This window comes from Lineus longissimus, chromosome 10 (genome assembly GCF_910592395.1).
Source record: "Lineus longissimus chromosome 10, tnLinLong1.2, whole genome shotgun sequence".
Taxonomy (NCBI): Eukaryota; Metazoa; Nemertea; class Pilidiophora; order Heteronemertea; family Lineidae; genus Lineus; species Lineus longissimus.
This window is the reverse complement of record NC_088317.1, coordinates 5332315-5346746: the sequence shown is the minus strand read 5'-3', so window position 1 is coordinate 5346746 and position 14432 is coordinate 5332315. Positions and strand designations below refer to the sequence as shown.

At 42.8% G+C, this 14432-nt stretch overlaps 1 protein-coding gene and 1 non-coding gene across 2 annotated transcripts in view; both read left to right on the top strand.

The window, feature by feature from the left end:
- LOC135494254 (DNA polymerase alpha catalytic subunit-like) overlaps positions 1-9294 on the top strand; it is a 28827-nt gene extending 19533 nt beyond the window's left edge. The window contains exons 15-26 of the mRNA XM_064782122.1: positions 435-548; positions 1032-1256; positions 1942-2088; positions 2297-2419; positions 3065-3190; positions 3744-3949; positions 4521-4653; positions 5220-5526; positions 6104-6279; positions 6792-6923; positions 7282-7492; positions 8181-9294. Of these exons, the coding sequence (XP_064638192.1) occupies positions 435-548; positions 1032-1256; positions 1942-2088; positions 2297-2419; positions 3065-3190; positions 3744-3949; positions 4521-4653; positions 5220-5526; positions 6104-6279; positions 6792-6923; positions 7282-7492; positions 8181-8323 (2043 nt within the window). The 3' untranslated portion in view covers positions 8324-9294. The remainder of the gene's footprint in view (positions 1-434; positions 549-1031; positions 1257-1941; positions 2089-2296; positions 2420-3064; positions 3191-3743; positions 3950-4520; positions 4654-5219; positions 5527-6103; positions 6280-6791; positions 6924-7281; positions 7493-8180) is intronic.
- On the top strand, positions 2470-2544 carry LOC135495193 (small nucleolar RNA SNORD61). Its single transcript, XR_010448538.1, has one exon. It is a non-coding gene; the product is annotated as a small nucleolar RNA SNORD61 (small nucleolar RNA).
- Positions 9295-14432: the final 5138 nt, after the last annotated feature.

The window sequence follows — 14432 nt, the reverse complement described above, 5'->3', positions numbered from 1 at the left end:
AATTTGGACACCCCTTTGAGTAGCTGGGGACATCTGGTGTCGTTTGGGGGAACTAAAATACCTTAAAAAAATTTAAATCTTGGCAATCAAGACCAGGATGAGGCACAAACCTACCTACCTGGAGTGGAATTTCAGTTCCACCTGATTTTTGTAAAGAGACTCAACAGTGCAGTGTCAATTTAGTTCTTTTCAATACCTTACACCTAAAATTCAAAGAGTTGTCTGCACAAAAAATACTAAAAAAATGTCACTTTGGCTGTGGCTTCGTGCCTTTGAATCCAACACAGCGCATACAACTTGATTGCACCGCCTAAATCTTGATCGAAAAATATAGACTGCTGGTGCGAAAACGAGGTGCTGTGCATAATACATCCAAGATTGTAATTGAGGCGTGTTAGAATTCTTGTTCATGGCAAATCATACACTTGTTTCAGTCCCGCACGTTGATGGGTGGCCGATCAGAGCGGAATGAATTCCTCCTGCTTCACGCGTTCTCGGAAAAGAACTTCATCTGCCCCGACAAGGAATACAAGAAGGCCGTCGTTGTGGTGAGTTTTTGATTTCCGTTTTTTGGAAACCTTCTCCCGGCTTGTGTGCACCCGGATTTGGAGGAGGGGCGACCATCTTTTATTTGTGCGGGTCGATGCATTGACAACGTGCGGCGTGGGAATTATGCTTTTTTCTACAACCGTTGAACTGAAATAGAAAACAGCCAAACACTCACAAGAAAAGGTTACTTTTGAATCAGGCAGGAGCAAATTCATTCAAGAATATCACATTAGAACCTCCCTTTGCGGACACCTCTCTATTAAGGACAACTTCTCTATTAGGGACACTAATTTTGCTCCCAAGTTGGTTGTTTCCATCCATTCAGTTTGACCCCTCTAATCAGGACAGCACTTTTCAGTCCCGAGGGTGTCCTTAATAGGGAGGTTCTACTGAAATACCTTAATTTTTTAAGGTGGACGTTTGCTCGGCAGTGGCCACCTCATAATTTGCATTAGAGATAATTTTGTTCTGTCTGTTTGTAGGATGAAGACGACGAGGGCCCCAACCAGGGTGGATCTAAAAAGAAGACTCAGGGACGTCGTAAGCCTGCGTACGCCGGCGGCCTTGTGCTGGAGCCGAAGAAAGGCTTTTACGACAAGTTTATCCTGCTGCTGGACTTTAACAGTTTATACCCGTCCATTATCCAAGAGTATAATATATGCTTTACGACAATAAATCGGAGCGCTGCAGATATGAAAGATGGCGAGGTAAGTCGAGAAGTTAAAAGCAATGTTACATCCATCCGGAGGTCACTTTTTATGTATAGTAAATGAAGAAGAAAGAAAATGAAGAAGAAAGAAAATGAAGAGAAAGGTTTCAAGACCAGGGTAGCCTCTCTGAACTGGCTAAAAGCAGATCATCATTCACTCCTTTAGCACCACAGGCAGAAGGTCTCAGTGTGTCATCCAATGCATTATGGTGCTGCACATTAGAAAGCTTCCTGGATGAGTCATTGTGCTGCCACCTGGTGGTGATGAGGAAAATAAAGAGAAACGTTTCAAGACCAGAGTCGCCTGTTAAAGGTGGCTAAAAGCTGATCATCATTCACTCCTTGAGCACCATTGGTAGAAGGTCTCCTAGTGTGTCATTCAGTGCATAATGGTACTATACTATTACTAGTAGGCGTAAGAAAGCTTAATGCTGCCACCTGGTAACGATTCCTTAAGTCTGAAAGTCTGCATGGCAATTTTACAAAGGTATAACTGCCGGGGTAGGACTAATTTTTGAAAAGATTATAGAAAGGATTTTTCCAGCCAAAATGTGTACCACTCCGCTGGCAAAAAAAACTCCGGGCAGAAGTACCATGTTTGTAGAAATTATGGCAAATTATAATTGCACATTTTTTAGTGGACCACCCTGTATATCAAAATTTAAATCTTCCTCACATTTCAGGATAGTGAAGAAATGCACCTGGACTTACCCGACCCGGATCTTGAACCTGGCGTTCTGCCAACGGAGATCCGTAAACTTGTCCAAAGCAGACGTCAGGTAAAGCAGCTGATGAAGGGACCAGACGTCGCACCTGAACTCCTGATGCAGGTACGAATATCGCTCTATCGGAATTTGCAAAGTTAAGAAATAAAAAAGGATTTTGAAAATTCAGATTTTTGGGGGCCCTGCTCAAGATGGTGAGGAAGGAATGCCAGTCAAAAATCTACCAGATTGTCTTCTGCTAAATCATGCCCGGAAAACATGTTGTTGTTGACGGTGCCCAAAACATGTATAATAAGAATTTTCTATATTTCAGTACGATATCCGACAGAAAGCCCTCAAGTTGACGGCCAACAGTATGTACGGCTGTCTCGGCTTCTCGCACTCACGATTTTACGCCAAACCGCTTGCGGCAATGGTCACAGGCAAAGGAAGGGAGGTGAGAAGTTATCAGTTTTTTTTTACCCGAATTCATAAAGGTATTTTTCTGCGATGATGAGTCTTCCATGTTTGACAACAAGATAAGATGAAATGTCAACTTGTCCTCTAAGAAGTACTGAGCAGAAATACTGCAGCACCTCTCCTAGTGGACACCTCTGTATAAAGCAAGATGTCCTCTGTATTGAGGACGCTGGTTTTGGTCTCAAACTGGTCTCCTTCATTCAATTTGACCTCTGTAATTGGGACACCTCTCTAGTAAGGACAACAATTCTCAGTCCAAAAGGTGTCCCTAATAGAGAGGTCTACTCTAGTAATGATTGAATATATCGTTTCGAATCTTCGAGAATGGGATAGGTGACTAGTTGTCCACAAACGCTTCACAGGGGTGTCCTCCCTGAAATTTTCCAGGCTGTCGGCATGAGGGTCTAGGCCAGTCTTTTCACCTTGCCCTTCCCTGCCTTACTCCGACCTGGTGTATAATTTATAAATGGGCACTAGTCTAAAACTCGTCTGAATTGTACTGAAAGGCTCCAGCTCAGACTAGGGAATAAAATGTAAAGCGCTTCGAAATTATTCAACATCATTAAAGCGCTATAGAAGAACTTAACATTTATTTATCTTATTTTTTCGATTCCTCTTACAGATATTGATGCAGACTAAAGACCTTGCCGAGAAGATGAATCTAGACGTCATCTACGGTGACACAGACTCGATCATGATCAACAGCAACTGTACCGACCTAGAACAAGTCTTTAAACTCGGGAACAAAGTGAGTGTTCAATGAAAGAAACATGACGCTAATATTTTTAGTGCCTCGACTCTGCTAAGTTGCATATCGCTAAAAACTCTACACATTTTCGTGGCCACAAAACTTCTCAATGCATGTTTGTCTGAAAAAAATTATGCATCCATTTAAATCCTTCTCAGTGAGTTTATGCCCTGACGTGGTTTAAGGGGGTGGACTATAGGCAGGAGCCAGCAAGTCAAAGGGATGATATGATGATTATCTCAAAGTACTTTTTATTCTCGAATCGCATCATAGATTTTGTGATCATTGATGGGAATTCCATCAAAGATCAAATGATTATGGTCCAATAGAGATGCATGTTAGCAGCAAAGTACAAAACTATTTAAGGAACAGCTTTCAGAAATGTGGAAAACAATGATAGTTTACCTATTCATAAATTCTATTATAAAAAAATTCAATTATAATTCTGTCACAAAATCGATGCTCATCGCATATTTGTCCTGTTTGACAAAGTCACACTTATTGAAATTCTCTCGCCTCCAGTTAAATCATTTATGGATTTGTTTCGCTGCAGATCAAAAGTGAGGTGAACAAGCTTTACAAACTGCTGGAAATCGACATCGACGGTGTCTTCAAGTCCATGCTGCTGCTGAAGAAGAAAAAGTACGCCGCGCTGAACGTGACAAAGACGGCCGACGGGAAATATGTGACGACACAGGAGCTGAAAGGATTGGACATCGTCAGGAGGGATTGGTGTGAGCTTGCTAAAGAGGCTGGAAAGTGAGTAGTCTTTAGGATTCATACTTGGGGCTGGTGCGTATCACTGCTGTTTCCTGCATTGGCCCTCACCATCCCATCGACTCCCAATGATTTTCACTGCGGTGATTAGCACTAATATACGGGTTATGGGCCACGATAGACTCGCTGGAACCCTGTGTGGCTGGTAAAATTGTGGGGGTGGTGGTGGAAGCGGGGAGGGGGGAGTGCCTTTTACCCCTTTAGAAATCTTTTTACAAGTACAGTGGAACTTCCCTTTATAGCAGACACCTCTCAATTAAGGACACTGAATTGGTCCCAAAATTGCAGTTTCCATTCAATTGACCTCTCCAATCAGGACACCTCTTTGTGAAGGACAGCACTTGTCAGTCCAGAGGGTGTCCTTGATAGAGATGTTCTACTGTACGATCGTCTGAAGATGGGAGTAAGAACGAGTGTCATTGTGAAATGAACAATGACTCTCGTACATACTAGAGTCCTAACCATTTCTACACAAATGTTTGAATGGGTTTTCAAAATCTTGTTTTTTTCTGCAGTGCGGTCAGGTTTGACATCACTTTGCCCTACTTTTCAGCTTCGTGGTGCGTCAGATCTTATCCGGAGAGAATCGCGATCAGATTGTCGAGAACATCCACGCCAAACTGATAGAAGTGGGTGAGAGTGTCGCTGAGGGGAAGTTACCTGTGTCTCTCTTCCATATAACCAAGGTCAGTACGCCACACGGCTCGGTAACCTTCCAAAACTACACCCATATTCGCTTGGTGCCTTACATTCATGTTCAAATAAACCCAAGCCTACACTAGTCTAGGGGGATCAGTGGCAGAGTGGTCAGAGCGCCGGGCTTATAACCAGGAGGTCGTAGGTACGACACTCTAACGGATCAGCACTGTTTCATCTTTGTGTCCTTGGACACGGCACTTAACCCTACTTGTTTCTCTCCAACCAGGAGTAAATGTGTACCAGGCTTGCTTGGGAAGTTAACCTGTAATAGACCAGCATCGTATCCAGGGGGAGTAATACTCATAGTCGCTTAAAAACCTACGAGAACTGGAATAAGCTTCGGCCAGATGAGCCGCTCTCGGCCCGGGCTATAGCCTAGCTGACTTTAGTTTTACTGGAATAAGCTAGTCTTACCATTTTACAGGCGATAAAAGTCAAAACCCAGATGCGTCGAGACAAATCGACTGGCCTGGTGGCTTCCAAAATACTTTCTGGAGAGAAAGAGGCCTCACTTGCTTTCATCACCTGAACACTTTGGAATTGTCTTTTTCAGTCTTTGACCAAAAACCCCGAAGATTACCCCGACAAGAAAAGTCTACCTCATGTCCAGGTGGCGCTGCGGCTGAACTCAAAGGGAGGCAGACGTCTCAAGGCCGGGGATGTTGTTTACTACGTCATCTGCCAAGATGGGTCGAACCTCGCTCCCAGCCAGAGAGCGTATCATCCTGACGAATTGGAAAAGAGCGAGGCGTTGACGATCGACACGAAGTATTATCTGTCGCAGCAGGTGCATCCTGTCATAGCCAGGTTGTGTGATCCTATCGAAGGGACTGATGCAGCTCATTTAGCTGAATGTTTAGGTAAGCTGGGAAGTCAAGTTTAGATTTTAGGTGGATGTTTCCTCGCAAGATTTGAGAGCTGGAATGGAAAGATCTCCATCTCTACTCTCTGTAGAACTTTGAATTTTCAAAATTGGACCGAAATTAAGCATTTAAGAGGCATTTTTGTGCAAGTCAGTGCTGATCAAGGAACAATATTTTTGCAAGAAATAGCAATGTTTGGACAGCGTAGAACTTATTTTCTCAAATCACATCATTTGTTGTCTTTGGCTCTATCTCATTCAACTGATTGTTCATTTAATGGACAGAAAAGTACCCTTATTTCTCGCAGACCTTGAAAACTGATATGTGACCCGTCACAGCAAAACCAGGCGCATGTCGCACCGAAGATGAGCCTAAATGACACCAGGAGATAATGGAAGAAATTGATGTGCTCATATTTCACAAAAGGCAGACAATAGAGAAATGGACAAACAGTCCGTCTCAACCTGCCAAGCTCAGAGCGACATGCGCCTGATTTTGCTGTGACGGGTCACATATAGGCAGGCTTTACGTAGCCATGCCAGCAGACGTCAAATTCCATCGTTATTTTCGCCAGGCCTTGATCCGAGTGGCTACCGACAGCGCATGAACCAGAATGACAACGAAGACGACGCCATGCTCGGCGCTGTTCATATGACCGACGAGGAAAAGTATAAAGATTGCGATCGCTTTAAGTTCAGTTGTCGGGAGTGTCAGAGGGAGGTCATCATGGACGGAGCGTTCGTGGGCGCTGTGAGTACTCAGTTAGATTCATTCAGGTATTTGGAGTGGTGGCTCGAGTGAGGGCAGGCTGCCCTTCTTCTTCAGCCTACGGTCTTCACATGGAGGTGTAATTCTCCAGGGAGTATTCCTCCTCCAAGTGGGCGGGATGTTCATTTTTATGTACCACTATGGTTATTTGTCAATCTCAAAGGTGTCCTGATTAGTGAGGTTCTACTGTATTTTCAACACGACCTCTTTCTCATTTTTGGGTACAGTGCAGTAGTGGCGCTATCAGTCTTTTGAATTTGACCTCTGTAATCAGGACACCTCTCAATTAAGGACAGCATTTGTCAGTCCCAAAGGTGTCCTTATTAGAGAGGTTCTCCCTAATTTAGATTAAACTCTTCTCTGAGCTACCAGTCTATTGAATTTGACCTCTGTAGTGTAATCAGGACACCTCTCAATTGAGGACAGCATTTGTCCCAAAGGTGTCCTATCAGAGATGTTCTACTGTATTTTCAAATTTACCTCTCTTATTTCAGGGCACAGCGCTAGAGCCATCACTACGCGAGTGTCCCAACCTCGCGTGCAAGAAGGAGTTGGCTGAGCAGCACTGCTCAATCACTAATAAACTCACACTCGTCATGAGGTCATATATCAAGAAATATTATCAGGTGAGAATATTCGCAATCCCCTGACGAAAAATAACTCCGGTGCGGGGGGGGGGGGGGGGGGTTACATCTCTGCTAGCATGAAGCATGGGCGCTATAAGAGTTGTGGTTGCACCAGAAGTATTTTTTGTAAGAAATTGTTGATTGGACCTGCAGAAACATTTGTTAAAAAGTTCACCGAATTCCCTCCCATCTTATCATGTCCGTAGTCAAAAGCATTGAGTTCTAATGCAAATTTACTGTTCGGTCGTACTGCTTTTCTTGTTGGTTAAAGACCGTATGAATGTGTTGCCAAAGGATAGATGTTCAAAAGACGTTATGTCATATTTTGAATGTTTCTATGACGTCTGTTAACTTTCAGGGGTGGATGGTGTGTGAGGACTCGACGTGCGGGAGTCGGACGTGTAAGGTGCCACTAGAATCGCAGCGTGGGCACCCGATCTGTCAGGTGTGCCGGCGAGGGACGCTGCATTTAGAATACACCGACTCGCAACTCTACTACCAGTTGAGCTTCTATCAGTATCTGTTCGATACCGAGAGGGCCATTTCAAGTCTACCAGAAGCTGAAAGAAGTAAGTAGGAATATGGCAACATTTATTAGAATAACATATCGTCGTATCATTTACCCAATTGGAATTTTGGAGTTGAGATATTCACTAATTTTCTGTTAGTAGAATGATAAAAAAACTTTGACCCCTTGGCAGATTGTGAGGTCACCACAAGAAGCGGCTGTGGTGCATTTGACTAGCGGTCAAGAGATCCTGGTTCGATCCCCACTGTCCGTGTGAGACTGTAGGCAGGTCTCCTTGTCTAACTTGCCTCTCCACCAAGGTGTAAATGGGTACTGGTCAGAAATCCTGAAATTGTAGTGCTGGTTGAGCAGGTCATCTGAGGTGTACTTAAAGGTTTCAGGACAGACCAGGGTTAAAGTGTTAAAGGGAGACTATAGGCAGGAGGAAAGGGGCTAATTTGGCCATCTTCAGGTGACTAATATACACAGTAAGGGCCCTCGGTCATGTCACATTCAGCACTAGATATATTCCTCGTACAAATGCGAATAATTTGGACATACTGTGAGATGTGAGAGACCCCTATTGGCGACTTTGTGTAACTATCTTGCCTGCCTAGCTGCTGCCTATAGTGTCCCTTTAAGTCGGATGATAACCTATATCGTAGTTGATATAAGACTTTACTAAAAACTTGTACTTTTAACTTTTACCACTGATGACTATATCAAATGTTTCACCTCATCTTTTGCAGACACCGCACGCTCGAAGATTCAGCCATATCAAGAACACTACAGGAACCTCAAGATGGTTGCCGACAGGGTCGTTGTACAAAACGCATACTCAGAAGTCAACCTCACCAAACTGTTTGCCAACCTCGTCCCCTTAAAGAATTAGACAGCATTACCAATAGTGTCATCATCATCATCATCAATACCGGCGTCGTAATCTTATTGGATTTTTTGCCGGAAGTATGGTCATGGATTCCACTATTAAAAGACCTCACTTGATTTAGTGCTTCTTGTGTTACACATGTTTTTGGCGAGTAGTAATCATTGTTGACAGATGGCAGCACCGTAATACTGATGTGAAGTTGTTGTTCACCTTTTATGCCCTTTATCGCATTTAGTCTGCATTTGCACATCACTGGGCCTTAGGCTCTGTGTTGTGTCATTGGTGAATTGCAAGTTCATTTTTGGGATTATAATACCCCGATATTCTGATTGATATGTTCTGGAAATCACCACAATGCCCTTTAGCACATATGTCTATGAAATGATAGCATGCCGATGAAAATGTTAGCCTTAATAAGGTAGTTTGCCACAAATATGTATTTAAACTAAAATCTGCCACAGGTTTTCATTAAAGGGACAATTTGGGCATGAGATTAAGTGTGGAGGAGGATGATGTGCCTATTGGCCAGCATGTGGTGCCACTTGTCGTGGCACACAAATACTAATCTCTAATAAACAAGTTTGGCTCGTGTTGTGGGGCATTTTTTGACATGGCTTATGCATTTCAGGTAGACCAGCGGCTCCATTCCATTCTTGTGAAGTGTAGTTTTTCCTTACAGTTTGATAAATTCTCAAGGAGACTGTAAGGAAAAGTCAGGTCCTGCCGGAAGCATTTTTTATGAAACACCAACAGATCTCACGCCCCGTTTGTCCCTTTAAATGAGACAGAAACAAATGTCGCTGTGTAAAAATCACTGCCAATGTAAACTGCATTTGACTCAATCCTCTTTCACTGCTGCAATTATGGGATGTATTGAAATAAATGTATAGCAAGTCTTCACCTTTGTATGTCAAAATATTGAAATCTTTAAGTGTTGTGTATTGTAGCTGATAATAAAATCATCTGTATGGAAAGCAATTTGTTGTCTAGTTTACTAAGGGGCAGCATATGACCAAGGGACAGTTTCATAATTGCTTGAAGTCATGAGAGATGAACTTTTTCATCTCTATGGATGTCCGGGCGCAGCACGTATTAATGCATTTACAGACCAAGGACAAATGTGACCCGCCACAGCAAAACCAGTCGCATGTCGCATGGAAGATGAGCCTAGATGACACCAGGAGATAACGGAAGAAATTCATGTGCTCATATTTTACAAAAGGCAGACAACAGAGAAATGAACAGTCCGTCTCAACCTGCCAAGCTCAGAGCGACATGCGTCTGGTTTTGCTGTGACGGGTCACAAATGTTTTTCATTCTAACTGCCAATTCAAGAAGATCAAGTAACCTATACAGAGCTCTGGGCCACGCAAAATACAGTAGAACCTCTCTATTAAGGCCACCCTTGGGACTGACAAGTGGTGTCCCCAATAGAGAGGTGTCCTGATCAGAGGTCAAATTGAATTGAAACCACCATTTTGGGACCAAAAGTGTCCTTAATCGAGAGGTGTCGGCCAAGGGAGGTTCCACTGTAGTGTCACTGCTGCTGAAGCTGCTTACAATTCAGGGTCCAGGTAGCCTCAATCTGCCTGTTTTACGGAACATAATGTAACAAGGAAATGTTTCTCCTGCCTGAGCGGAGCCAGTGAGAGAGTACAAATTAGGGGAGACTTAGAATGCCCTAAGATTGCTCAGTAATTCATGACCTGAGACCAAGACCTTGGATGAGAATCGTTTTACTTGGATCAATAACTTTGACGCCTGTCACATCAGCGTAAACGTCACAATACTGTCAACACGAATAGGAGTCGTCACGAATTGCCGCATACGGTATTAGACCTTGCGGGATCATCTTTAGAGATCATGACCGACTTTGCAGTGCCGACTTATCCGGAGTCAGTCGCATCCTCCTCCCCTCGCACGTCGGTCGATAATGCCGAGTGTTGGCCTGAGCTTCAGGATGTAGTATCTGATGGACTTGTAAAGTCACGGATTAAACCAGAAAGACGAATTTTACGGCTTTATTGCTTCTCTTCATATCATCCTCGCCGTACACCTAACACCACGCCACCTGGCAATAGCAAGTTAAACTAAACGTCTGATAGTCGTCTCAGTGCTGTCCCAACATTGGGTGATATGAATAAAGACTAGCAAATGCTTTTACTTCAATTTTGTACAGAGAGGCCTGGTGTAAATGTACATGGAGTTTTAGATAAAAGCATTTGCTAGTCTTTATTCATATCACCCAGTGTCTTGGCTCGACAAATTACGGTGTAGACCAAAAATATACGTAATATGACTTCTGGCCTTGCACATGGATTGGAGGGGAACCATCCGGCTTATATAGGGCATTCGATATCCGGATGTGTTGGGCATTGGTGGACTATCGGCGAGTCGAAAAGTGGCAATTTTTCTTCTTCTTTCCGACAGTGTAGCAGTCAAAATGTCCCCTGGAAAAAGTGCCCGACCTAATTGTATTCTGACGGATAATTGTACACTTGCTCCAATAGAGACCATAACTGTTATCGCCTCAGAGATTCCTCTTCATTTTCTTCATCTTCTTCAGATTTTAAGTAACCACAATAACCTCAGTTCGTTGATAGATTATAAACACACAAGAGAATCCTTTTGTTTCCCGGACATTCGAAATTTCAACCTTGGCGCCGGTCATGTTTTGCTCTTGATCTCCGGTTTCACAACTACGAGAGATTTTTGACAGGTTCCAAAAAACTGAAGCGTCCTCCGCGTTGATGTTAGTCATGCAGCTGTAAGCACTGAAAATTGGCTCAAGCCGATTACGGGCGCTGTGCGTATATATATAGCCATAGGTGACTTTAGGATTGACTCGGCATGATCATCGCTTGCCGCCCGAAGTCTTTGAGATGTAAAAATAATCAAGAATTGATATAGAGGGGGCAATAAAGTCTAAGAAATAATATATAATTGACCGTGATAATTCGTCCGTCCATATGCGGAGAAATCAGAGGAACTACCCATTCACCATGGGAGGGCGTGTCACCCCTCCTCCCCCAAGTGGGGCCAGAGTAGCACCTGTCTCACGCTGCCGAATACCGCCTATGTTCACCTTCTATTCGAGATAATATGCTCAGGTGATTTATCCAACACCGTCCTTGTTAAATTGACATGTTTAATTTCCGATCTGGTTAACGACGCCAGCAGACGTTCTTACATCTTGTACCTGGTCCCAAATGATTCCTCTCCCAAGTAAATGCACACTAGAGGTTAAACGAGATATTTCCTAGGAACTAGGTTTGATATTTGATTGACGACGTCTTAGATCAGCGCCACGTGACCAGCGCCACGCGACCTGTCTTAATTGAACACTCAATTATGCCGCCATCCTGGTGGTCTGTTTGTAAAGGAGAATGATAATCTGCCTCATCAACGATTTTTTTATTTTATTTTGCGCTTGAGCGCGGCACTGCCATCTGCACTCTCAATTAGTGACGGGTTATTGATAGTTTAAGATTTTAGGTTGTGATAAATCGTCAATGATATATATCCACAAGAATTAATGAAGAGTACTCTTTATCAATTCTTGTTATTTTTTATTACTCTTTCTTGCACCGACCTCTTATCCAATATACGCGCTTCTTTATATTATACTTTGGCTTTACTATACGTGGATGTTGATGTGTCATTCAATAAAACAAGATTTTGTTGGAAATAAGCTACAGGAACCAGCAGTGTTTACTTGACAAACTTACCTCAAAGTAATTTTAAAAGCACGTGGAGTACCTGATCGGATGAAGAGCCATCTTGCGTCAGATATTCTTTGGCCTAGTGACTCCGTCTTCGGCTAGAAGGAGTGTCCACACAAGACAATCACGTTTCTCACTTGGCGTTTTTTTTCTTGCCCTGGCATAGACAAGAGACAAAAGGAACCTCCGTTTTGCGTTTCATTCGAAGGATTGTGAAGAGCCAGGAATTCTAGCCTCCACTATTGATATTTTCTTTTCAATCTACATGTTTTGTATTTTCATAATCGCGATGGGTAAAGGTATCGGTTAGTTGCCAAAGAAAAATACGTGCTGTACCGGGAGAGCGATTGTACTCCTCTACACTGCACTTGGAGCGCCGTGTTTCTGTTGTGTTACCCACCGTGATAATCGATCTCATGATTTCTGACGACATGACTTTTTTCCCCAAAGCCATAAACCATAACCCGTAATCGTAACTGCCACATACCATGTCGTGTTATTCTACCATATGAAGACAATTCAGGTACCACAAATACTAATTAAAATCTCACCTCATTTGATCTTTTGACATTAGGATGGCATTCTAATTGTCTGTCAGCTGATTTAGTTAACGCTATTCACCATTCAGTCAAACCTATTTACGGCGCTGCTGTTTTGCGGACGCCCTCCCTGGCACTCTTGAGATTTTAGTGTCGTTTTGAGAAACCATTGCGCTCAGTATTCGGCACCATAAGACGGGACATGGCACCGTAATATGGTTTTTTGATAAATGAATCAGTGCAACCTTTTGGCAATGGTATCCGATTGGCTGTCATATACGTGACGTCACGCTTAAACGCACACGCGGCGCCATCTTTCGCTGACACTGAGACCAACTCTCAATCTCCTTGCGAAATTGACCAACGAATGCTTCAGTAGATGATTAAGACAGTTGGCTCATCCTTTCGGAGAATTCTCGGCGGGTGATTTGCCATTTAGAGTCATCGATGCCACTCCCAGATGCCATAACGGGATGCTTTCGCAGCCCCGAACAGCGCCTAATAAGACCTCCATCAAATAAACAAGACATACATTGTAATATCACCAATCACGCCATCCCGAATCAAAACTCCCCAAGAACAATTATTGTAAAGAAAAACGATTTGAGTTTAATTAATATTTAGAGATGACAAAGTAAGATTGGAGACAGATGTATGCATTTATCAGTCGTATCAATTAAAATTCACCTTAAGCAGACGTTAACAGTCTCACGCACGCACGTCGTAGAAATTCGATTGAATTTTGATGGAAGTGTCATTTTTTGCGCTCGACTATACACAAAATTGATATTTTGGTCCACAAAAGGTGAAATGGACCCTATTTCACTATACAAGGACTAAAATATCAATGCCTGGCCTCTACACAATGCACAATTACTCTATTCCGATGCGAAATGAGATCGAAACGAGAACCTAATGGGGGTTGAGTGTTGGGCGTTCCCGCCTTTGTCGTCAAGACGTTGATCGCGTGCGAAGGACAAATCAAGGGGATTCTTCCGCGTTTTCATGTAATTGATCCGTGCCTCGCAGATGTGGTAAGATGATTTAATTCTGATTTCTAATTTCGGTACTAGCGGCGAGGAACGCGGGTCGTTTCGGTAACGACTAGTGTTGACGTGATATTGCTGGTTAGCTCCAAAAAACAAAGTTTTACTTCTTAGATAGTTTAAATGGAATTTTGGTTTCTTTTAATTACATGTACCATTATAGTTAAAGACCACATTGTGTTTAATCGAAAAAGAAGAATATATAGTGTCGTGTGCAACATAACTTATATGGCCTATTGTACATAACATTAAAGGAGACCTGTCGCGAAGTGCTTATAAAAATGGGGAGTTTGAATGGCCCGGAAAAATGAAATGCTCATGACTTAATCTATTTAATGTACAAATGTGACATAAATATACAAGGGACTCCAATAGTAATGTTATCAAAGGGCCTTCCCGAAAAATAGAATACGACGTACATTGTAACGCATGAGACAGTGTAGATTAGAGAAATGTATGGGTTTTTTTTTAATCGCTTGGTGCATGCTCAGTTGCAATTATTGACCCCCCTAGCCATTTGCATGATAGGGCTGCTATTAACGCCAAGACCAATACGAACAAAATGATACCTCGCTCCTCTTCATAGTTACTATAACAACTGAGCTACTCCAATTTTTGTGAAATGGCAAAACCATGAAAATTATGGGGTTTTATTTTTTATTTTTCAAAAGAATTAATTTTTAATCAGGCCGATTAACACATTTTGTTTGCGGGGACTATTTAGTACGGGGCTGTGATCAAATAATTCTGGTAGAAGAAATCCGATAAGTTCAACGGTTAGAGCTAATTTAATTCAAAAAGCCTC